This window comes from Dinoponera quadriceps, unplaced genomic scaffold (genome assembly GCF_001313825.1).
Source record: "Dinoponera quadriceps isolate SergipeBrazil2010 unplaced genomic scaffold, ASM131382v1 scaffold405, whole genome shotgun sequence".
Classification (NCBI taxonomy): Eukaryota; Metazoa; Arthropoda; class Insecta; order Hymenoptera; family Formicidae; genus Dinoponera; species Dinoponera quadriceps.
In genome coordinates, this window is record NW_014554754.1 from 1,563,465 (window position 1) to 1,587,533 (window position 24,069).

At 44.5% G+C, this 24,069-nt stretch overlaps 3 protein-coding genes across 9 annotated transcripts in view; 1 reads left to right on the plus strand and 2 right to left on the minus strand.

Annotated features, from left to right (window-relative positions):
- LOC106741465 (testican-3) overlaps nt 1–589 on the minus strand; it is a 148,572-nt gene extending 147,983 nt beyond the window's left edge. Inside the window, exon 1 of the mRNA XM_014613535.1 lies at nt 162–589. Within this exon, the coding sequence (XP_014469021.1) occupies nt 162–263 (102 nt within the window). The 5' untranslated portion in view covers nt 264–589. The remainder of the gene's footprint in view (nt 1–161) is intronic.
- A 1,375-nt stretch (nt 590–1,964) lies between these two features.
- On the minus strand, nt 1,965–6,134 carry LOC106741296 (inorganic pyrophosphatase). Of its 3 annotated transcripts, none has more exons than XM_014613113.1 (8): nt 5,900–6,134; nt 4,439–4,677; nt 3,701–3,787; nt 3,557–3,620; nt 3,412–3,474; nt 3,062–3,275; nt 2,874–2,986; nt 1,965–2,515 (listed from the first exon to the last, which is right to left on the minus strand). In XM_014613113.1, exons 1-8 carry the CDS (start codon nt 6,090–6,092, stop codon nt 2,484–2,486), a joined length of 1,005 nt encoding a protein of 334 aa, XP_014468599.1. In that variant the 5' UTR covers nt 6,093–6,134; the 3' UTR covers nt 1,965–2,483. The 3 variants fall into 3 exon arrangements, with proteins under 3 accessions (XP_014468599.1, XP_014468600.1, XP_014468597.1); XM_014613114.1 differs by lacking the exons at nt 1,965–2,515; nt 5,900–6,134 and adding exons at nt 2,541–2,690; nt 4,927–5,016; XM_014613111.1 differs by lacking the exon at nt 1,965–2,515 and adding an exon at nt 2,546–2,690.
- Nucleotides 6,135–7,996: 1,862 nt separating this feature from the next.
- On the plus strand, nt 7,997–24,044 carry LOC106741414. Of its 5 annotated transcripts, none has more exons than XM_014613424.1 (9): nt 7,997–15,197; nt 15,399–17,907; nt 18,517–20,572; nt 20,656–20,856; nt 20,946–21,065; nt 21,408–21,665; nt 21,753–21,869; nt 22,024–22,095; nt 22,240–24,044. In XM_014613424.1, exons 1-9 carry the CDS (start codon nt 8,681–8,683, stop codon nt 22,321–22,323), a joined length of 11,934 nt encoding a protein of 3,977 aa, XP_014468910.1. In that variant the 5' UTR covers nt 7,997–8,680; the 3' UTR covers nt 22,324–24,044. The 5 variants fall into 5 exon arrangements, with proteins under 5 accessions (XP_014468910.1, XP_014468908.1, XP_014468911.1 ...); XM_014613422.1 differs by having other exon boundaries at nt 7,997–14,891; nt 14,976–17,907; XM_014613425.1 differs by having other exon boundaries at nt 7,997–11,552; nt 11,823–17,907.
- The last annotated feature ends 25 nt before the right edge of the window (nt 24,045–24,069 follow it).

Genomic DNA, 24,069 nt, shown 5'->3' on the forward strand with positions numbered 1-24,069 from the left:
AGACAGATAGCTGTCGCGTCGCGTATTTTACTCCGACTAAGCGGAAGGAAAACAAATCGAAAGCTCATCGACGCGTCGTAATCCCCCCGCACGACGAGGTACCGAAGGGCGAAAGCGACGGAAGCGAGACGAAGGGTGTTAGCGTGAAACTTGCGACTCACCTCCTCGTCGAATTCGAAGTCACCGTCAAACTTCCTCTTGCACCTCGCCCCCGTAGCCAGAACCAGCAGCACCGTGGCTGCGAACACCCACGAGAATCGCATGGCTCCTGGCTGTCTCTCCTTCTACTCCCGAAACCGTCACTTACCACCGGAAGACGCGCGCGAGTACACCGAACGTAACGGAAAAAAAGTCGCCGGGATGGAGGGTAGTGGTGGTGGTGACGACGACGATGGTGGTGGTTGGTGGTGGTGGTGGCAGTGGTGTAGGAGAAGGTGATGGTAGTGGTGGTGGACGCAGAGAATGACGACGGAACGCGCACGCAAAACTCAAACGCCGTAAACGCGACACTCGACGCGGAGCGGAAGCGCGCAGCTCAATGGCCGAACAAGTTGTGACTGCGCGAAGTGAGTAGACGACGACGACGACGCCGCCGCCGCTGCTGCACTACCGCAGACGCGCGCGCTCTGATTGGTCGGATTCCGACGAACGACGGCGCTCGGCGCGGCCGCACACCGATTGGAGTACCCGGCGGGAGTGGGGGGACGGCGGTGCGCACCATTTGGGCATACTGTGACGACTCCGAGAGAGTCGCTTTCCCGCTCGACCGTTTCCGCCGCGACTCGGCTACCTGTTCGTACATGTTTCGACATAAGCGGGATTAGCGCGAGCGCGTGGTACACTGCGCCAGTCAATACCTCCAGCTGCTCGCGCGCTTCACCTACCTACGTGCCCGATGTAGCCGGCGGGTTGACAGGTAAAAGGAGGAAAAGGACTGCGGGGAATTCGCGACGGAGGAGGGCACCGAGGAGAGGAATCCAGTCTCGTGCCAGACACACGTCCCGAGGGTCTCGGTCGATCGTACACCGACCGGCCGATTTTTTTTCCTCTCCTACCTTCTCTCCTTCGTATGCTTCGTTATGATCTGCATCGCTGCTGCACCTTTTGCAACATAATCCTCCGGAGCGACAGTACCGCCGTCTTTCCGATATTTATCGCCCTCAGCCGATATGAAATATCGCGAGCCCAGTCATAAGCCGGAGTTTCAATTACTATGATAAATTTCACTTAGTACAGTGTGCGATCCCCTCCTCCGATGCAAGTTTATATAAAATTCAACGAAGCAGAACCTATCTCTCCGATTACAACTCCTCCGGTAGCGCGTCGCCTAAGGTCTGTAAATTTCTTAATTCTCATAAATTGCTCAAGAATCTCGTTTTCAATCTCATTGCGCTCGGATATCCCGCTTTAATAACAGTCTCTTCCATGGCCTTTTTAGCAGGATTCAGGAGGTACCGGGAAATCGGCACCGCCTAGCCTCGCGCCAAATGATAAAATTATTTTTTTAGTAGGAACAGCAACTCGTTTTTCGTACTATCGAAACTTACCGCAGAATTTATTGCACCGCCGGGCCGCGCCGTTTCGCAGCTTTAAAGTGGATGCATGTCACGTGAAAAGAACGTATATATAACCCGCGGTTCATGTGTTAACTACATCTTGAAACGAGCGCAAATGTCTCCTCGGAGACTACTTTTCCTGCGGAATGTGGCGGGTAAGCACATGGCTTCGACGAAATACGACTGAATGAGTCCATAGTCGCAGTGTGTTTTTCCACTCAATCCAAACACAGTGCATTTTCGCAAGTTTCTCGGAAAATGACGGAAGCATCTTCCGCCTTCAATCGATCGACACGTGACGAAGATTTATGTAGAAAATACAGATAAAATGTCTCGGGAAACTGTAAAATGTCAGGAAATTGTAAAACACGAGAATTAAGGATAATTCGTAGAAATAATTCACACCAGTTCATACCAGTTTATTTATTGTTAACTCTCCAGACCGGAACAAATACTGTTAAGGAACCTAACCGCGTTCTTTTGTCTAAAAAAAAAAATCTGTTCGGAACGACTTCATATCTGTTTCACAACCCATAATGAAACTATGTTTGTTTTACGATAGGAACATGCTGCTATAGGGGTATCCGTATCGCAACAGAAGAGATATATATGCGGAATATGTCTAAAGACGCTTGCAACGAGTAATTTTGTAGCCACTTTATCTACAAACATGTCACAGTTATAGTATCATAAAAAACAGAAGTAACAGACGCAAAGATGATTAACAAGCAATAGACTCCTTGTAACGTTACCGCATATATATAAATCAAACTGTTTAAATACTATCCATAATTGGTTCAATGTAGTAAAGAAAACGAGATATTAGATTGCAAAAAAGTATAAAACTGATAAATAAAAAAAACAAATCCATGTTGAGTGCGAACAGAGCAAGTAGTATGCGCTTCAACGTACGATATCTGCTTATCCTCATTTAAGATGTACATAATGCCATTTATCGACTGAAATCATACATTGTAAAAACAATTCAGTGTGAGTAAAAGTTTTAATTAACTGTCAACATCAGTAACAAACACATATAACTCAAATGACGCAATTCAGATATTTAATAATAAGATCCTTATGCACATTTTAACTTTCATTACAACTTAGAACGCACGAAATAACACTTGTCAACTGAAAGAGTGAATTAGCATTATAAGTAGTATTATACGTAAAGTCTATATGAAAATAACAAGCATCCTGATTAATATAAAAACACGAAAATTTATATACTTAGATTTCTATAGTTTATTTACTCGTTTTTTTATTACTTTTATCTAATATCTTTATTTATCCCACCTGATTTGCACAACTTACCTATAGATTCTACAGGTTGAAGTTCAGGTGCGGGCTCAGGTGCTTTTTCCAAAAACTCTTCCGCAGTTTCCGTGGTAATCTTATAAGGACTATCTTCCACAGTTATATTAGAACTGCAAAAACAATAGCATATGTATATAATAATATATTAGTTTAGTTAACTTTTATAGAGACAAAGATATACGAACCATATTATTCCACCGGAGTCAGCTTCTTGTTGAATTAGATGTTGCCAATGTTCGTGCACTTCATCAATAATGCTCAATGCGAATTCTCGTGACTTTGCTTCTCCGTTAAATGCAAATTGATTTTCGGGTTTCCCGTCCGGAATTTTATATATTTTAAACCATTCAATTGTGGCCTTCAACAAACCAGGACAATGCTTCTCGATATCGCTTACATCTGCAATATTATTACAGCAGAGATTAGAACAGATTAGATTAGTAACATCAAAGTCCACAATTCTATTTAAACCTTTTATATATTCGAAATATTATTCAAAAGTGAAAAAAACTATACATGAAAGATAAACAATTACCATTCATATGATCTGCCAAAGGATCATTAACGTCAATCACAATAATTTTCCAATCGGTTTCACCTTAAAAATAAAAATCTTTATTAGTTATAAAAATAATTAATACATCATCTATTTCATATAACAAAACCTGACCTATATTTACCTTCGTCAATAAGTGCCACTGTTCCAAGAACTTTCACTTTCAATATTTCGCCTCGTTTTGCAATCTAGTTGAAAATATCTTCTTTAATATCTAATGTGATAAATAAAAAATTATTTTAATAAAATAGTTATAATTATTCCTTACTCTGTGACCTATTTCAAGACAATCAATAGGATCGTTGTCACCTTTGCAGCCAGTTGCCTCATCCAAAACTTCAGGATTTTCCCAAGTCTGTTGATAAAATATGTTATCATTACGAGCAACATCTAATGTGTCACGATAATAAAAATAATGTTCCAAAAACTTTCTATTTATAAATGTTATGTTGTTAAAGAATTAAAAAGAATTAGCTAAAAAGAATTAGCAATAAAGTAATATCAAGAATAGTGATAAGATGAATGAAAGTAATAAACATTTTGGCCTTGAACTACAAGTTCATATATATACAGGAAGATGTAAAAGAATAAAAATATACGATAAGAGATTGTGCAAATAGATATAAGTTTATAGAATGATTAATACGACAGCTCACTTCCTTTTTTCCTCGAATTATCTCAGAATAATCAGCAAGCACAGTACTCCATGACAAGCATTTTGAGCATTATCAGTAAAAAAATAATAGTGCATTTGATTTATAGTGCAATGTTGTTATCTTGATAAGTAATATATAAATGTATACAAAAGTGTTATGAGTGTCATATTTTGTAAAAAAATGTCTCATATTATAATTGTAAGTATAAATACAGTACAGACAAAAAATTTTGTATTATATTTTGTTATAAAGGTATATACACATTAGAAATATATACAAAAATATATAAATTATAGATGCCTAACATATATGGATAATATATAGTCAAATATAAGTTTTGTAATTCCTACCTGTGGCAAAGCTCCATAATTCCATATGTAACCATGATGAGGAAAGCAATTTGCGACAAATCTCAATTTGCCCTTCTTAACATCTTGTTTGATAGGATTCAAGGCCTCCTTGAGACAGATCTCCATTTTAGCATTGGTCCATCTTGGAATTTCAACAACCATGTTCAGTATTTTGTTTTCCTTGTCGGCGAAAAGTGGAATGTCGTGCATGGGTGAAATTGGCACACCTACGTCATTTTCTGCGTATAGAAAAATTCAAGTGCATTTTACAATATGTTGTTGATATTAAAGCCATGTGTGCAGGAAATTATTATTAATATTGCGAAATTATTATTAATATTGCGAAATTATTATTAATATTGCAAAATTTTTCGCATAAATTGAGATATGCGAAAATATGATAAATAATTTAAGGATATATAATCGCATAAAATAAATGTCTAAAAGTGATCAAAATCACTTCCTCGTAATCCAATGCTGTTGCATACTTTCACTGGAGCTAAATGCCATCAGCAGCATTAGCTTACGTTGATATGTTCACACGTAGCTTTCGCGGACGAAGAGTAAGTCGCTTCGTAAAAGCGTTTGTAAGCGCGCTATTTTAAAATCGACATTCCAATGTGATAAGAGCTTCGAACTAGTGACTTCGAATGCTCTAATGTATACTCAAGCTTGTATAGGAATGTGAGCAATATATGCAAATATGGTAGATGATTACATCGGATAAAAACTCGGCGCATGTTGCCACATTATGCAATAGAAGAGGAAAAATTCTGTTTTAGCAACAATATGGTCGGCTAGATTTAACTACACGAGAAAATTATCTGCCGTTTTCCTCAAATTTTTGTAAAAATCTAAATGAATTATTCAGAATAGAGCAGCTGTGATTATCGAAAAAAAAAAGAGAGAGAGGGGGGGGGAGAGTTGGATCGATCAATAAGCAGAAGAAAGTACGCGCGGTATCGCATCTTTCCGGTTACTGCGTACGTGTTCCGGCAATAGAAACGCATATATGTGAATAAGTTCGGCATTATTTATGTCGAATATATTTCGTCACACAATAGACACACATATATATATATATACATTCTTACACTCCTAGGCTTTATTAATGCACGAGTCTCGGCGTGCATCGGCACAAACCAATACATCCAAACGGATTTGCTTCAAAATATAGAGCGGATGAACTTGGTTCAGGATCGAGATCAGGCTGATGAAACCGCTCGACCGAAGTCCCTTTATTGTTAAACGTCGGGACACACGACAACCATCGCGCAGTGGGTATGTCACTCGAGAGAACTCAGAGTCACGTAACAAAACACTCGAAGATGTTAATTGTATACGACGTGCGAATATACGTGACCCCGCGCGCGACCTTAGCAACACAAAGTTCACGGTCTCCGACGCGGCGACTTCTGCGATCGCACAGTTAGTAACAGGTTATGTGTCATGTCTACTCACTGAAATACACCCTGTAATCCGTGCTGTTGAGCGCACCCCTCTCGACGGTGGTGTACGACATGTTCCTGCACAATTTCACGAACGCGGTGAAAGCTCTAACCGTGCTGCCGGCCGCTACGACTCGCGACGGAGAAGTAACGAGCCTCGCGAAACCGTGGCAACGTAACACGTGCGACAACTTTATGAAAGACATTCCGCCATCTATCGTCGGGAATCGTTCCTCGATCTAGATTGCACGTACATCGAAACAAGTGTTCGTATCAATCGCAACGACAGATCGTGAATATTACCGACGAGGTACGACCGTACTGTTAAAACTGTTACATAGCCCTCTGTGAGCAAATTTTTATAACTACAAAAAAACTATTTTTAGTCGTCGGATATTTAGAATATAATAGTATATTAATTTCACAAGTTACTATCATGTTGATGTTTTGTCGATACTTATACAGAATTACAACCAAATATATTAGATATTTGATATATGAAATTACATTTTTACAGTTATCATCTCTACGCTGTTTTCAAACAAAATTTACCGACAGAAGGTTCTTAACGAAATTTGTTTGTATATATTAAATCCCGCAGAACCGACTGTCTTACCTCGTGGTGCAGTAATGTGTGTTCGTAATTAATAAAGTAAGCGAATTTACTGAAATACTTATAATTTCATTTTTATAATTCTCATTACGTTTGAAGATATACAACCGATTCCTAGAAGCTATATATCGATTGGTTGTTGGATACAGAATTTCTACGTTACGTTCGGATACACTAAACTAAAGGTAGGCATTTAATTGACCAATCAGGACAAAAAGAACTAAGATTTCTTTATCATGATTGGTTAACTAAATTATACCCTACCTGTCGAGTAGAGTTTTGAAACTCAGCCCAGTGTGCGCTTTCGAACATAACCCTAAAATGTTCAGAGAAAATGTTAGGGATTTTCTTAGATATTTTCTTGACTGCGTTTAAAACCTCACTTGATGGCTAAAATAGCGTTTAATTGACCAATGAAAACCGAAAGAGCAAAGTTCTTTTTATCATAATTGGTTAGTTAAATATTATTCTATTCGTCGTAGAATTTTGGAACACAACTTTAGAACAATCATAGATTTCGCGTTGCCTACACTTTTGACACTTTTGCATCTAATGCCCGTTGCACACCGAATACGATGAGCGATATCCAATGACAGCTCTTCTTTTTAAAAAGAGGCCAATATGCAACGGGCTTTAGGTGTAAAAGTGTCAAAAGTGCAAGCAACATGAACAGACCTCATGCTTGACGAAAAGATCTCGGGTGCATTCGGGAAGCGAGCTGTCAGCGTTGAAAATTCATTAAAATATCTTAGAAAGATATTTTAACGCTAATTGCTCTTTCCCCTTAAGAACGTACCCTCACACTAATATTCGCAATACTGTATGTGAGTAACAACATTTCACACGTATCTCTTGTTTTCAAATAGTCGAGCTTGACAGCAAGTTATAGCATCTGTCTTTTTTAAATGATAAAAAGCAATAATGGATTAAATAGACTTGTTATTTAGAAGTATGTTTCAAACAACGAATCAGGCGAATTTCTTCTCTTAGAGTAACATGTGACTTTGTTTTTCGATTATAATACTGGAAGTCAACTAATACTTAGAATGACATTTATCGAACTGCAATTGAACTAATCGATAAACAAATGTCAGATCTACTGACGACAATTTCTATGCTATACGATTGGACGTTCAACAGTAATCGAAAAATTAATATCTATTTTAATAAAATAGAATAGATAATACTTAATTGAGAGAGATAGTCATTTCAAATCTTCAATTTATTTATCTATGGAACAATTACAAAATTCATCTAATTTTAAGTTATAAATATGCAATTTTATTCTAATTGAGTCTTAATGATATATCTATTCCTTCACGTTGTATGACTTCTGCTGCATTCTTTCTTGTAATTTCTTTCCCTTCTTTATTTTTTATTATTATTTTTTATCTGAATTATATATATAATATATGTATATATACATGAAAAAGGCGCGACAGTCAGTTCATAGGGACAACGCATATATACGTCGTACGTATGCACGTATATCTTATCGGTGCCGTGTGGCATGCATAGGCGCACTTTTACAAAGCTACTGCGTTTTACGTAAACAATATAAACTTGTGCTTAGAAGATTAATATCAAATATCAACCATCGCGATCATTTGGTGTGGGAAAATATTCGTCATTCGCGCAAGAACTTACATCGCTGCACAACGAAAATAACGTCGTGAAGAGTACGCGACAAAATATGGGCGCGAGTCGTTCGGTGTGAGACTTGTATGTTCTTCAGGTGTTCTCATCCCACGTCGTAGCACTCCAAGTACATCGGTAAACATTGTTTCGGCATCCTATTTACACGTGATTTTTGCAGGTAACGAAACCTCTGATCTTCTCCCGGTAAGTCTCGATAAATCCGACTTCTTTAAGAGGGATAAGAGGTTAGGGAGAGAATGTCATTAAATGTGTCACTTGTAACGAATATCGGTTAAAAAGTTGCGGCAACATCAAAGGTACGTGGAAAGACAATGATTTTCGTTGTCTCGAGATCGCAAAGCCGCCGAAATCAATCGCGAACTCGGGAGGGAACTCTCATCGGTTAAATCGATGCAGAGATGTGCATTCTTGATGGTATTGTATGCAAGCACGCATTGTTAGATTGCCAAAGACTATCTGGTGCCAACTTAAATTTGCACAAATCTATCGAGACGATATCAAGATATCACAGTAGAAAGTGTGATGAGTTACCGAGGTTTCGGACGGGGAAGGGGTTATGGACCAGGCGTACGTGCCAAAGGTCCATTTATAAGACCTTTCCCACCTTTCCGACATATGGGTCCACCAAGACCAGGATGTCCTCCTGCGCTATTCATGCCCAGGATCCCAAACAATTTTTACCAGCATCAATTACGCGGTAATCCACAATTTAGGCCTCGTGGTAGAGGAAGAAAGTTTTACAATTATGATGATAATTTTGCTGGTCCAAACAAACTGCCTATAAATCCAGATTTTAAGGAGGATGTCATACTTCCACCACCAGTACTAACACCGTCAAACATCCAAAATTTAGAGAATAGTGAAATTGATTGTATGCCAGAATTTGTATCTGATGCTGAAGAAGAGCAACAGCAGATTGTAAGCGAAATGGCAGGTCAGTTAGAGCAAAGAGCATGTTTTGACAGTAATGAAGATTGGAGTGAAGATGTACGATTACCATATGACACTGTAAAAGATGACTACACAGAGAACGAAGATATCCTTGAGTTTAACAATGAGCCACCTGAGCTCATGAATGTAGTATATAATGATATAAAAGACATTGACAGAATAAATAATGATAATTCAGAACTTGATGCTTCGCGACACGTGACGGATGAACTTAGCGTCACGAACAATATAACTAACGATGTAACATTAGGGGGAAATACAGATGGATCTCAACTAGAAGAATCTAGCCATCGAGTGACAGATTTTGAAAATGTGCCAGATGATATTGAGTGTATAGGAATGGAACAGTCTCAGGATCTAATTCTTGATTCCCACAATTTAGAACAATCAGATCTGTGTGAGGTTAATAATTTTGAAAATGAATTGTTACAAGCAGACCTTCGATGTCAATATGACATACCTGAAGATGACATTATTCAAGATCAGTGTGATCAGCAGGAAAATATCTCGAAAGAAATTAAGACACACCTAGAGACAGATGCCGCACAAGAACAAGACGTATCTGAAACATCCATTCTACGTGACATGCCATTACCGTATAATTCAGCAGATCAAGACACTTTGCAAGAGGATATAGGTGAACCAGTTGAAGAGCAATCCATTATGAACTTAAGAATTGAAGAGACTATTTCGAGTTCCCCTGTTCGTACAAAAAATTTAAACAGTGATTGTCCAGTGTCACAACCTACCTCAGCCAATACATCAACATCAAGTAATACTGCGTTGCATAAGCAGTGCCGATTGCCGCGAATAAAGAAAAATCCCTTTCCCAATGGACCACCAAAATTATCTCCGCACACCGAACTGCAATTACCTGTTGATTTTGATCCGACTACTCCGCCACCGATACTTTTAAAGCAAGATCAGCCACCCACTTTGCCTTTGTTTCCAATGTACAATATGCCGCCAATATTTAATGTCACGGAACCACCGCCAAATATGAGACACGCTGTATTCACGCCGAATGTTATGGCAAATGTTCCGTCATGGAATATGAATGAAAATCAAATGCCTGGCACTTTTAACAATATGGAAATGCACATGGATATAAATATAGCTGCACCATGCCCGGTGTTACCGTTAGAAATGCCCAACCAAAGTAATGTCTTTCTACCACCACCTCTCGATACAATGAATTTCACCCCGATGTTTACTGCTCCTTTACTGCCGAGCGGTAACCCTGGAATTAAAACAAATATTCCACCAGCTTTGCCTCATGTACAACAACCAGTGTCTGATTACTTACCTTCAGTTTCCTTGCAGGAAGTCTTACCGTTTCCTGATTCAAATTTGGATATGAACAAAGAAGACGGATTGGACGATATACAGGAAGCTATGAAGTTTGCCAAAGAAATGACGGATATGATAGAGGAGACAGAAGAAAACTCGACTTCTAAATGTAAATTAGTTAGGCCTGTTAATATAGAATCTATATCATTGCCGCCAGGAAAGCCGCAGGACAAAAGTAATAAATTAAAAAAGAAAAAACAAGGTGACGCTTGTACTAAAGACATAGTACCTGAGGAGCAAACAGTATCGTTGGAAGAAACGGCACAAGATTCATGCTTGAATTCCAACGACGAGTCGCCGACGAAAGACCCAGATCGTCGTAAAGTAGTATTTAACCTGAATAATAAAACGTTAAAAGTAAATACCAATTGGGAACCGAAAACTAGCCGGACAAAAAGTCAGAGGAAGAGTGGCAGAACACGCACCGAAAAAGTGAAAGACAAAATTCTCCAGAAAGAATCACAGACTGCGAAAACCGAGAAAATGCCTGCAGCTCCATCAGAAAACAGAAAAAGTGTGGAAAATACCTTAAGGCGGCACAAAGAAAGGACGAGGATGAACGAAGGTGACTTGGAGAATATGGTATCACCCGTGAAACAAAATACCACAGTATCTTCCCGGAAACTAGAGAGAAATGTGAAAATACCTCAGCATCCTACCATCTTGCCTTGTCAAGTGCAGCAATTGCTTCGGAGTCGCACAGAAAAGAATGGGAATCCCGTTTCGGAAGCTTCTTGGAAAAACAAGATCGTCAATCGATTTTTGAAAATGAGCAAGAACGAGATCTATAACATGGTGAACAATACTAGTCTACGGAAATTCGATGTAATAATGAAGCGTCTAGTCAAGGAGAAGAGATCTATGTTGTCCTTAGAAATGCGACACGCGCAGGACGAAAAGATGAAGCAGTACGATCAGCAGGAATTCGTGAAACAGTTGAACGCGATGTTGGAACCGGGAGCGACAGTGGGTATCACGGATTTGCCCACGGAATTTATTCACCATCTGAATGAAGTATTGCAACTGGACATACCGCTGGGCAATAATGACGAGTTTGCGACAACGTCGATTAATCAAAGCAGTCATTCAGAAGGTACGAGTAACGTCACCAATCCTACTATCACACATATTACCGAGTCCGCGAGTAAAATAGTAGCTTCGAGTGACGTAGTCGATCAAGAATGCGCTAGAAGCAAAGCTTGCGTCTCGAAAGCGAGTCACGACAAAGACACACTGGCAATATGCAACGCTAAGATTAACGATTTTACTACGAAAGACGACGCTCATAGTACTAAATCGAACAAATCTAGCGCTAGTAGTAAGTTATCGGCTTTACAACATGATCTAGATAATATATTTTCAGAGGTGACAAGAAAAAATCAGACTTTGACGGCGGCAGCGCGTAAAGATTGCAGCGTGGGTGTGCGAAGTGCGTGGAAGTCCGACGACGGCGTGACTTCGAAGGACGTGCAGAAAGAAGCGCCTTGCTGGGAAGAGGACAGAGCGCGCAGGACGGAGCATTGCGTGCGTTGGATCGAAAAGTGCGACAAATGGAAGATGAAAGAGCGGGACGATTCGCTCGCGTATAGGAATCTCACCAAAGAAGAATGGGAGGCGAAGTACGGAGTGCCAGCGACTCATGCCGAACAACTCTACGTATTCCCTTCTACAAATCCTCCTCCTCCTACCACTCTAACTACCGTTACTGCTGCTGCTACTACTACTACTATTACTACTACTGCTGCTACTGCTACTACTATTCCTCCCGCTGTGTTTACCCTTGCAAAACAGATCGGTGTCGGTGACCAGTTTTGCAGCGACAGAATTTCACCGAACCGAGTGTATTTGCCGCGCCGCCGTTATTCTTCCGAGTCCTCCAAGCATTCGCACGCGAAGCATAAGGCTGACAAGCACAAAGGGCACAGGCGACACAGCGACGAGAGGAAGCAAGCGGCGGAGAATAGTGCCGATCGTCATAATAAGAGTAGAAGTAGCAGCACCAGCAGTAGCAGCAGTAGCAGCAGCAGCAAGAGCAGCAGCAAAACCAGCAGTAGCGACGGTGACGACACTACTACGAACGTCACGAAGCTGCTTAGGGTGATAAAAGAGAAGGAGAAGGTCGCCAAGAAAATGTCGCTGAACGAGACGATAAGGGACGAGGTGAACGCCGAGATAGAGCGGGAGCGGAAGCAGAAGTTGAAGAAGTCGCGGAAAAGTCGTAAGAACAGCAAGTCGCGGAAAGAGAAGAAAGCCCGTCACAAGAAAAGTAAGAAGCAGAAGAAGAAGTCCCCGAGTTCCTCGGGCTCGTCCTCGCAGGAGGAGGAGGAGGAGGAGGAGGACGAAGAGGAGGAGGAAGAGGAGGAGGAGGAGGAGGAGGACGGCAACGAGCAGGGATGCATGAGACTGTTAACGGAGAGCGAAATTAAGAAAGAATTCGTGGAGGATGAGGCCCCTAAACAGATAATCGTTAAAGAGGAAGCGGATCAGCAGAACAACGTCAGAGTCTCCGAGGCTGCGAGCGCCACGAGTCATCGCGTGATCACGAGAAGTAAAGCAACGTTGCTGCCCGCCGAGTCTCACGGCAGACCGGATTCCGCGTCCTCGGTGAGGGAGATACCAGCGACGGCTGTCGAAACCATACAGTCTTACCTCGAAGACACATCGTCGACGGCTTCGCCGTCGCAACTCAAGACGAAGGCGCAACTGAAACAGATGCCGGAGATAACGAGTATGGTCGACGTCAGAATTTCCCCGAGCATAGATAGCGGCATATACGACAACAGCAATAACGTCACTAGCCTGTCACAATGTCCGGATAATCCGAAGAAGCTTCATCGTCAGGCAGCGTCATCCACCAACATCGTCTACAGCAAGAACGGACCGGGTGAAAGCCCGGTCCCGTCGGCGACTAATCAGGTGACAGGTCGAAATGACACTGCTGCTGATAACGCCGTGCAAACACCGGCAAGTGAAACTAATGAGAATCAAATACAATTAGACGCGACGTGCGCTTCTATCGAAACGCCTGCAAACACACCGAGCGATAAGGAGTTCTCAGCTTCCGCTGACGTATCAAGTAAACCATCGACGGTTGTTGCGTCAGCAACGTCGGTGCCGGTTAGCCCGACGGCGAGCGCTTCTCACAAGTACGGAAGCAAAAAGATCGACATTAGGACCTACTATGAGCGTCGTAAACACCAGCCGGACGAGCCGGCGAGGAAATCGACGGAGGGTCTCACGGCGACGCCAGTCCCGCCGAAGGCCGCGGAGGCCGACGTGAAAATGAACAGGTCGTTGTTCGCGTCGAGTTCCATCAAGGACCCGCGATTGATTTACTCCAAGATACCGGTCGTCTCGTGCTTCAGCGAAGGCGGTAGCGCGCAGGTGACGCCGGTGACGAATGCTCAGCCGGCGGAGTGCGTTTCTCCGCGCGGCAATCCGAGATATCAGACGGCCGAGAGGTCTCGAGTTACCGAGCCGCCGGCGGTGAAACATTCCGACGGAGGCGTTAAGAAAACCGGCCGACGCAGATCGAAGGATGAGAAGTCGGACGCACCAACGTCCAACGTTGCGACGTTGCCCACCGCCCTGTCGACGAGATCCAGGAAACGTCCGGAGGTGGAGGAGAGTCTGACCGATAAGAAGGCGCAAGGCACACTTCCGCCCGACCCGAAGAGATTCAAGAACATTCGGTCGGAAGGCAGCAAAGAGCTGAAGCTGAAGAAGGAAGCTGCGAAGGCGCAGAAAGCGAAGAAGCCCAAGTCGGCGTCGAAATCTGCGAGCCCGGCTAAGACTCAACACGCGAAAGTAGAGGAGGCGGAGGACGCGAAGACGGCGCAGGAAGGGGAGGCTGACAATACCGACGCGAGCAAATCGAATAAAGTAGCGGCGAGCCCTCGCGCGAGCAAAGCGAGCGACGATAACACAGCGACGAAACTCGATTCAAGAAACACCGATGGTGGTGATAACAATAAAGAATTACCGCGTAACACCGACGAGGAGGCGGAAGAGCGTTCCTCGAAGCTCACCGAGTCGAGAGCCGCTAAGGAAGACGTTGTCATCGATAAGCCGGAACGTTCGTTCGTTCATGCAGCGCAAAATGAGGAAGCGTGTAACGTAAGAGGCGATAGCGCGGGTGTCGAGATTAAAAGTAGGAAAAGTTGCGGGAATTCCAACGCCCTGACCGAACCGACGCTCGAAATTCACTCTGAAAGCGAGCCCTCGAGCGATATCGATAAAACGTACGGGGAAAGTCTGCCGTTATCGGGCAAGATTCGACGGTGTAAAGTGGCGAAAGTCACGACCGAGGCTGGGGCACTGAGCGAACAGAATCTGTTAGAAAACGCGAGTAACCCAACCTCGGCGGTGGAGCGCGACACAAGCCGCGGCATTCCCGAGTCGGATATGAATTCTCGATTAGACGACGCTCAAGGTAAGGAAATTCCGCTGTTGGCAGATAAATGTGCGATAGATAGCGTTGGCATTAATGGTACTAATGAAAACAATGTGAGACCAGATGCTGCGAGTAACGCGGACGAAGGCGGTTCTCCACTCGCGAAAAGTTGCACTAAGCTGCCAACGACGCCAACGAAAAAGAAATCCAAGCCGCCGCAAGCGGCAGAGGGAGATGTCAGTTCTCCCGACAGCGTAGGTAGTCCGTTCAAAGGATTTCTTCAGGAGCCCATCATGTCTTTCGAGCCTCCGTTCGTCGATTTCGACATTGACGATATGGATGCCGGTAAGGAGGGCGGTTTACTCTTAGATTGCTTTAACGCAAATTACGTAACAGATACCGACAATCTCGACGAGATTGGGATTGAGAAGCGTCTTACGAATTACGAGACGCTGGTATCTGTCACTGATTTTGCTAACGATACGACTGTTCGCGCCGACGAGAACAGCCATGTCATTCTCGGCGATGTTTTGTTACTTGCTTCAGATAAAGCATTCACGGCGGACGAGAAGAGCGGCGATATAAAGCCAGACTCGAAGGCAAACCGAGGCGGCGGAGAGAGATCGCCGGGCAAGGTGCTCGCGCTGCGACGCGAAAGCGACGCGAAGCAGGATCACGAGATCGAGAAACGGGTGATAATAGAGCACAGATACGCGACGATCGCGAGAGGATTGGAAGAGACCGCGTTTATAAACGAGGAGGAGATCCAGGAGGAGGATCGGGCGAAGGATCTGGCGAGTAAGTTGACGAGCGCGACCGACCCCAGCCTGTCCGACGCGTTGAACACGCCGGCCTCAGACGAGGCGTTGAGGTCACCGGAGATCTCCGGTGCGGAGCATCTCAACAACCAGATCTACTTGGAGGCGAGCATATCCGAGGAGAAGATCGACAAGCTGCCGAGCTTCGGCGCGGACGAGCACCTGGACAGCATGTTCTACCTGGACGATCGTCTGCAAAGCACCACCACCGCGTTCGACAACAAGGACGACGCGCCGGTGCACTTCCCCGATCACCGGCGGAGCCCTCGCTACGACATCGTGCCGGCGGTCTGTTTCGAGACCACGATCGCGAATACCGGCCCCGAGGAATTGTCGCACGCCGGGATTCAGAAGCCGGGCCAGAGGAAGCTCGACTTCAAGCACATTCCGCCCGACGTCGGCTCGCCGGAAGTTAACGATCTCTTTCGAGCGTTGGCGGACTGCCCGTCGGCCGCGATCGACGCACCGAAAGCGTTGAACGTGCCGACCAAGGCCGCCTTGAAGGTGACCAATCAGAGCTCTCGAGCGAGACCCCCCAATAACACGTCGATATCGACCGAAATGTTACGGAAAGCACAACAAACGCACGACTCGACCGGTCAGGCGCGGCAGGCAACAAACGTAGACGATGCAAAAACACAGGGAGCCGAAAACAATGCGTCGGTTGTCGCGCAGGAGCTCGCACGTGCCGGTGAAATATCATCGACAGTGCGATACGGCGCGAGCGATGAGGCGGTTCGCGAGAACGCCGCCGCTGTTTCCTCGACGCCGGTCCTCGATATTGAGAAGAAGAATCCTCGCATTAACTTGCTGCGCACCCCGGTCGTGGAGCTGAGGAAGATGAAGGAGCTGGACCGGCTGATACAGAAGAAGGCGCAGAAGAAAGCGGAGAAGGAGGCGATTTACAAGAGCCGGAAGCGCGAGAGCGCGATCCTGCACAAGCTGGAGAGCCGGCGCATGAAGTACCGCTCCAAGTGGCCGCACATGAAGAACCTGGTGAAGAAGCTCAGGTTGAGGCAGTCCGAGAGGCCCGGCACCAGCGCCCGGGACGTCATTCTGGCGAGGATGCTGGAGATCGACGTGCAGATGCACGAGCTGACGAAGGAGAAGCTCAAGCTGCACGAGATGCTGCAGAAAGACATCGCGCCGACGGCCGGGGGTTTAGCGTCGAGCAGCGACGCGGCGCCGAGAATCACTGAAAATGATGCGAACCAGATGATTCTCATCCGATCTAAAACGCCGCCTACCCTGAAGTCGCTGTTGATACAGGATAACGACGCCATGAGCTGCGCGAAAGCGAGCAAACCACCGTCACCGGTGAATCAGCCGTCGTCGGCGAGGCAGCCGTTGCCGGCGAGACAGCCGTCGGCCAAGCGAAAACGCGCCCTGTCTCACAGCTCGGAAGACGAGGAGATCGTGCGTTACACGCAGAGGATGAAAACACCCGTGATCAGGTGGAAGAAGATACCGTGGCTGGGACAGACGGTCGCGCAGGAGGACGGTGATGAGGAGGATCGGGAGAACGAGGAGAAAGCGACGGGGCGGACGACTCCGGCTTCGTCGCCTCGTGCGACCGATAAGAAAACTGCTGATATGAATGAAGCTTCGGTGGACGCGTCCGGGAAGCCCGAGTCGAATTCTACGGTGATTCCTGAGAAGCAGATCGGTCGGTCAGCGAAGATTGACAAAAGCGCCGGCAGCGAAATCGCTAAATCTCCGAAGCCCATCGCTCGGCCGGATAAGAGCCCGGACGAGCCGTCGAAGCCGCGAGACCCCGTCGAAACCGGGACGGGGAATGCGGAACGTTCGATTCGCGAGAACGACGCCGGCAAGAAGAATGACGTTTTAACGCCGGCCGAGGCGTCGCGTGCGAGTTCTCAGTTGTCGATCGCACACGTGCACAGCACGCCGGAGCCTGCGTCGATTTACTCCGACGACAGCACGTGGGACTCCCTGGTGCAGAACACCGTGCTCGAGCTGCACGAGAAGAGGAAGGCGACCGGGCTCGCTCTGCTGGAGGAGACGTTCAAGAAGGAGCAGGCCCTGTCGCGAAGGTTGAAGGCGATTGCGCGCAAACGGAAGAAGAAGCAGCTGAACGATTTCCTGAAGAGCGTCAACAACCTGACACAGGAGGAGGAGGAGCTGCCCTTGTCCAAGTTGTACATCAGGAAGTTGCAGCAGAAGCGAGATCTGCTCGACTCGCTGAGCAAACGGAAGGACGAGGGGAACACCGTACAGTAAGAAATATTTTCCACGCGTATTAAAATCGGCCCTTGTCGAAACTTCTGCGTTAAATATGTGTTTTTAACATACTCGTACGTTGATTTAACCAGGGTTGGTTAAGTTAATCATGATTTAGTGAAAATTTTGTAACTTTTAACTTGGTTAAATTTAAGTGAGTTAAATTTTAACTTAAACTTCGTTACTTCTCACGCGTTAACTTTAACTTATTTACTTGTTTACCTAAGTTAAAAAATATCTCATATATAACTTTGCATAATTGACTTTTGTACAATTATCTTTTAACTTTAACAAAGCTAATTTTATTTTAATTTAACTCTTAACTGAATTAGTATTTTGTTTATATAACTTTTAACGTAAACTTAATTTATAGCGATCAACTTTTAATTTAACTTAATTAAAAAGAACTTACCCGACCTTGAATTTAACATATTATGTTTCGTTATCTCAATATTTTGTGTCGAGTCGATATCTAACATCAAATGTTAAGATAACACATTTTATATGTCAGTGTCGATTAATATATTATGGTCATTAATAATATTTGTATTATTTCACAATATGTTTTTCACAATATGTATTTAATAAGATTTCTTACTATGTAGAACAGCGGCGGCGTTGGCGTTGGCTGCTAACTCGAAGATCGTTTTAGACAACATAGAAGAGGTGATAAACGCTGTGGCGGAGGACAGGGTGGGGGATCTCTACGAGGCTCAGTGCGAGGCGCAGGCTGCCGACGACGTCCCGACGACGTCCGACGTCCCCGTCGCCGCGCCGCAGCCCGACAAGCACCAATTCTACGTCGACGCCGAGGCGAACGCCAACGCGGACTGGCCGAGCGTGGAGAAGGAAAACACGAGAAGAGAGATCGCGTCGCAACGGCAGGACAGCAACGACACGGCCGAGGCTGACGAGCCTAACTTCGCGGCCGTGAATCAGAACAAGGTGACCTTCTCGGACGAGCGTAACGTGGAGCCCGACAGCAGCGTCACGCCCGAGGAGACCCGTCACTTTTTGGGCGGCGCACGTTCAGTGGACCCCACCGCAATGCGGAACTTCGACATCAAAGTGTCCGTGCCTAAGACTTTGATCAAAGACGACTTCAGTCTGGAGTTGCTGAAGAGGTTCGCTGACACGCAGCGCGTCGTCGCCCGATGCAGCGAGCTGGTGGGCTCTACGACGGATGCGTTCGGGGCCGATCTTGGGAGGTTCAAGAAGGCGAGTCCAGAATGCGAGCAAGTTCCGCAGGTCGCTCCGCAGACGGACAAGCCGGAGGGAGGAGACCCCGACGGAGGGGAGAGCCGGACGAAGACGCCCGAGGCAGAGCAGCGGGCGGTGGACACGAGCGACAACCAACGCAGCATCCCGGCGTGCGAGCTGCAGAGGCAGGAGACGACCGACAGCGTGGCGAGTGCGGAGTTCGCGCCGCAGGTCGCACCGAAGCCCCCCGAGTATTCCGACATCACCGAGAACGAGGAGTCGGGCGACAGCGTCGTTGCCAACGCGTACGACAAGCCGGCAGCGGAAGCAGCGCCGACGATCGATCTGGAGCGCGACTCGACCTCCTCGGATTTCGCCAAAGCGAGCACGGAGCGGAAGAAATCGGTCGTCGAGTCCGAGCAGCTGTCGAACGACTCGATCGCTTCGAGGCAAGACTACCGGGCGAGCGAGGATATGAAGGACGACAAGATCAACTTCGAGAGCAACTCGCGCACGTTCGAGGAGATCCGGAACAGCGAGCAACGCGCGGGCAGTCCTGTCTCGCTGGCAGTCGCAAGCAGCGAGAAGTCGGAGGAGTCCAACGAGATACTCGCCGTGTGGAAACGCACTCCGGACCACACCACGTCGTCGTCCTCGTCGTCGTCCGGCCTCTCGTTCGACAAAACGGCGAGCACCACCAAGAAGCCCGTCAGCCGCAGGAGGAAGAGCAAGACGGAGCCCACGGAACTGCGGAGGAGCTCCAGGTACAACGAGAGACCCGGCAGGGAGGACGACAACTCGAACAGCAGCGCCGTGGAGTCGTACGCTCAGGAGAGAGACTCGGGGACGCGTCGCAGCAGCAAGTCGCCCACCTGGACGATGCGTGACGAGAAGCCCGCGAACACGTTGAACGCCAGGAAGGGTCGTGCCGCGCAAAAGGCGCAGAACTCGAGCGCCCGGAAAGCCGAGACTGAGACCAGGGTGGATAATTTGGCCGGGAAAACGGGACTCACCGCGGAGCCCTCGGCGCCGAGGGAGAGAGGCGCGTTAACCGGCAGGAAGAGGAAGCAGCACACGCGGTGGGAAATGATGAACTGCAAGGTGATGTTGGTCGACTGCAAACACACTCTTCTTCAGCCAAACACCAATCCCGAGGCTCTGCAGAGACTCGGGATAACCCTCGTGAATCCTTACGTGCAGACGTACACGTCAGTGTATCCAGATATTGCGATCATTCCCGCCGCAGTCCCGGAGAAGAGTCCCTCGTTGAAAGCCGCTGAGAAGCCGGCCGACAAAGACAAGCCCGAGATCGAGATCGAGATCTTGCACGAGAAACCGATCGCCAGGAGCACCGACGACGATCAAGTTGAGACGTTCACCTCGCACGAAACTGACACCGACGAGCAGGAACCGGTGAGAACGCAGTACACCGTCCACAAGGGTCCTATCTTGGACATCAAGGTGATTATATCTGACGAAGCAGAAGCGTCGCATTCCACGTAAGAGAGAAGGCGAACGTTGAATGCGACGATCCTTGTTTTCAGGTCTTCAAGAACTCGTTCCTGGCCGCGAGCGAGGACGGTAAGATATACAGGTACAGCCAGACGTCCAATGGAATACTGAATATCTATAAGGGCCACAAATCTGCTGTTACCTGTCTGCTATTGTACAAAGAGAGCGCCGTGGACGATGAGCTTATGTATTCTGGCTCTTTAGACGGCACACTACGTTGTTACAACATAAAGGTAAGCCTCATCCTGCCATCAGGGCTTTAGACGCCGGACAACTTGCCGTTTCTCTGCGTCTTCCGGAGAACTGACGGATTGCCTTTCAGACTGGTGCATTGGTAAGGTATCCGGCGCAGATACACAGCCCGATTCAGTGTATGGACGAAGCGTGGGGGATGATCTTCATTGGCACTAAATCGGGACACGTTTCGCGATACCATATCAAGGTGAGTTGTTGATTCGGCTAATGCGACGCTGCCATCCAGTCACTCCAGCCGTCTTTCGTCACTTGACGAGTCGCTAAAAAATTCACTATCGTCCGAAATGGAATCGTCTGAAGAGTAATTTTTTTTTTTTTTACTTTTTCTTCCGGTCGCTTTTTGGTTTTCATGGCTGAATTGGCAGCGCTTTTGTCTCTCCGAATTGCTCCTACGTAAAATAAACGTGTCCGTCGAATATTTTGATTTACACGATAATTAATTACACGTCAATACTTGTGTTTATACTATATATTTTTTTATTAGCACACATACAATACATATATATATATAAATACAATTTGTCTACAGGCTGGCGCGGTTAAGGGAGCTAGTATACAGTTTTCGGACAAGTCAGTGCTTGCACTCAAAGCGACGAACGAGGGTCCGCGACGAATCCTTATTGTAGCATCTCGAAATCATCCGATAAGTATACGAGATGCGCAGACCGGCTTGTTCCTTCGTACGATCAGCGGCCAGAAGAGTCATACGGTTTACAGTTTAATGCGCCATCATAATTTGATCTATTGCGGCACGAGTAGCACGTCGATAAACGTTTTCGATTTCACGGTGAGTGACAGTAGTAGCCACTGAGTTACACCTTCTGAAATAGGAATGCTTGTATCACCTTGAATCACACCTGAAATATGATTGCAGTTGGGTGAACAAACGATTCAATATGACGCTGGCGTTGGCATCGTATGCATGCGAATTTATAAACAATTACTGTTTGCAGGCTGTTATGACGGCAATATTTATGTTTTCGATACGAAGGTGAGCGATGTGTTTTTGTATCGGAAAATACATTGTCGTCAATTGTGATTATACATACATACATACATGCATACAAAAATGCATACATACATATATACACACACACACACACACACACATTTACACACACATCATCCGTTAAATCTGTTTGTAGAATCACAAACTAGTGTGCAGTATACCCGGTCCAGGGAATATGTTATTAAGTATAGAGGTTGTAAATAATAAGGTACGTATGAAAGAAATATCTAATACTGTAACACACATATCTACACATTTATTAATAGATATTTAATTAAAGTTCTTCACTCGAGAATAGCACACTGGATCTACCTACCGGTCGAGTTTTCTGACTGTTCGCTTTCTTTTTCAGATTATAGCAGGCAGTAAAGACAAGCGTTTGCATTCGTGGCAAATGCCACCTCAAGTGCGTGCCTTGCTCTGTAATGTAACATAGCACGCTTAGGAAGAAACAATCTTTACTTCAAGAATTAACCAATGTCGAAAAGCGGCCAGTCAATGCACAATTCGTATGAAATGATACCAATGGGTAAGATCCATTAGACACTTCGGAGCATTCTAGCTATGTCTAATATTACAAATAACGTCATTAATCCTGTATAAAGAAAACGCTTCAAAGCCTATAAAGCGTCTAGTGGATTACACCCTAAAATATACTAGATACGAGTGATACCAGAGAAACGAGTAAAGCAAAAACAACCGATTAATAAACATCCTTTTGAAATTTATAATTACCCTACAGACGTATCTCTGTATATTCCAGCTTCTTCGCTATAAATAGCGTTATCCATCAGTACTATTAATAACTTTCATTATATTTTACGAAGTTATTTTATTTATAATTTTTATTTCGAGCCTAATACGACATGCGATGTATAAGACGCTAAAATAAAATAGCTGTTTTTAATTGTTATAGCACGTAAAAACTATTTATAGTGAAGAAGGAACGACTTCGAAATTACTTGTTACCAATCATGTATGAAATAGAAAAGATTTACACAAAATGATGTGTAAAATGTATATTTGTAAAAAGTTTAGATTGAGCTGATACAAAAAAAAAAAAGAAAAACGGAGATTATCACTTACGGATCGCGAGAATATTCGGCAGATTTTTACGATTCTTTATTCACTTAAAAGTATTCTGACATTCATACGTGGAAATTAAGCGAATTTTGTTTTGACTGATGTTAAAATGATTAAAACTGATGAGACTGGCATAAGTAGCAGTCATAGGTACGTTTAATAATTTACATAAATCCCTGTTACATAATGTTGTTGTTCATTATTGTACCTCACAAAGATCTGTTACTCTGTATATTCTCAAGAAACATTGTATCATGTTCATCAATCTTCATGTTCTTTAATGTTTAGCATATTACATATTCACACAGAGGCCGGCATAATAACCTTAATCTTTGGCTATACATAACCATGTAATAATTATGTATAGTTCAAATATGTGATACATATCGCAGTAATATATACATATATATTATATATGTATTTGTGTACATGTATATAAAACTGCGATATATATATATTAAGGCTATTATACAGTCTCTGCACAATAGAAACGAATGCATTAGAAATGGAATGAAGTACATTTCAAGTAATATATTATCAACTATATGCAGTATACGAATTGTTATATTTGGTTTGAAGCGTAACAGCACTTGTAAGTGAAAATGATGTGCCATATAATCGAATTCAATATAAATAGTTCGCGATATAACAATATAACGATACACGATCGGAATTTTTTAAAGAAGATCTGAAATTTTTACAAGTATTCCTGAACATCTAAATGGGATTACAATAAATTCTTTACAAATACGTAACACACAAATTACAATTTTTGTAAGTACGTACAAAATTGTACATGATTGCAAAAATCATTCGATTTTACTGAAACTAGACGCAAAAGTTGAATTGAGGGAGATACATGTACACGTTAAACTTGATTCCATCGCTAATTGCATTTCAACTTTTACTTTATTGTGATGTACATTATGTGGTATGATAAGCAATCTTATTTATTAACATAACATTATATAATTGACAATATAATTTAAAGAGAGTCGATACCAAAAGAATCAACGGTATCAGTGTTTGTCTATATATGTTATACGAAGGGGAGTCAATTTTCGTTATTACATTCATACTNAGGATGACAAGTGTGCAA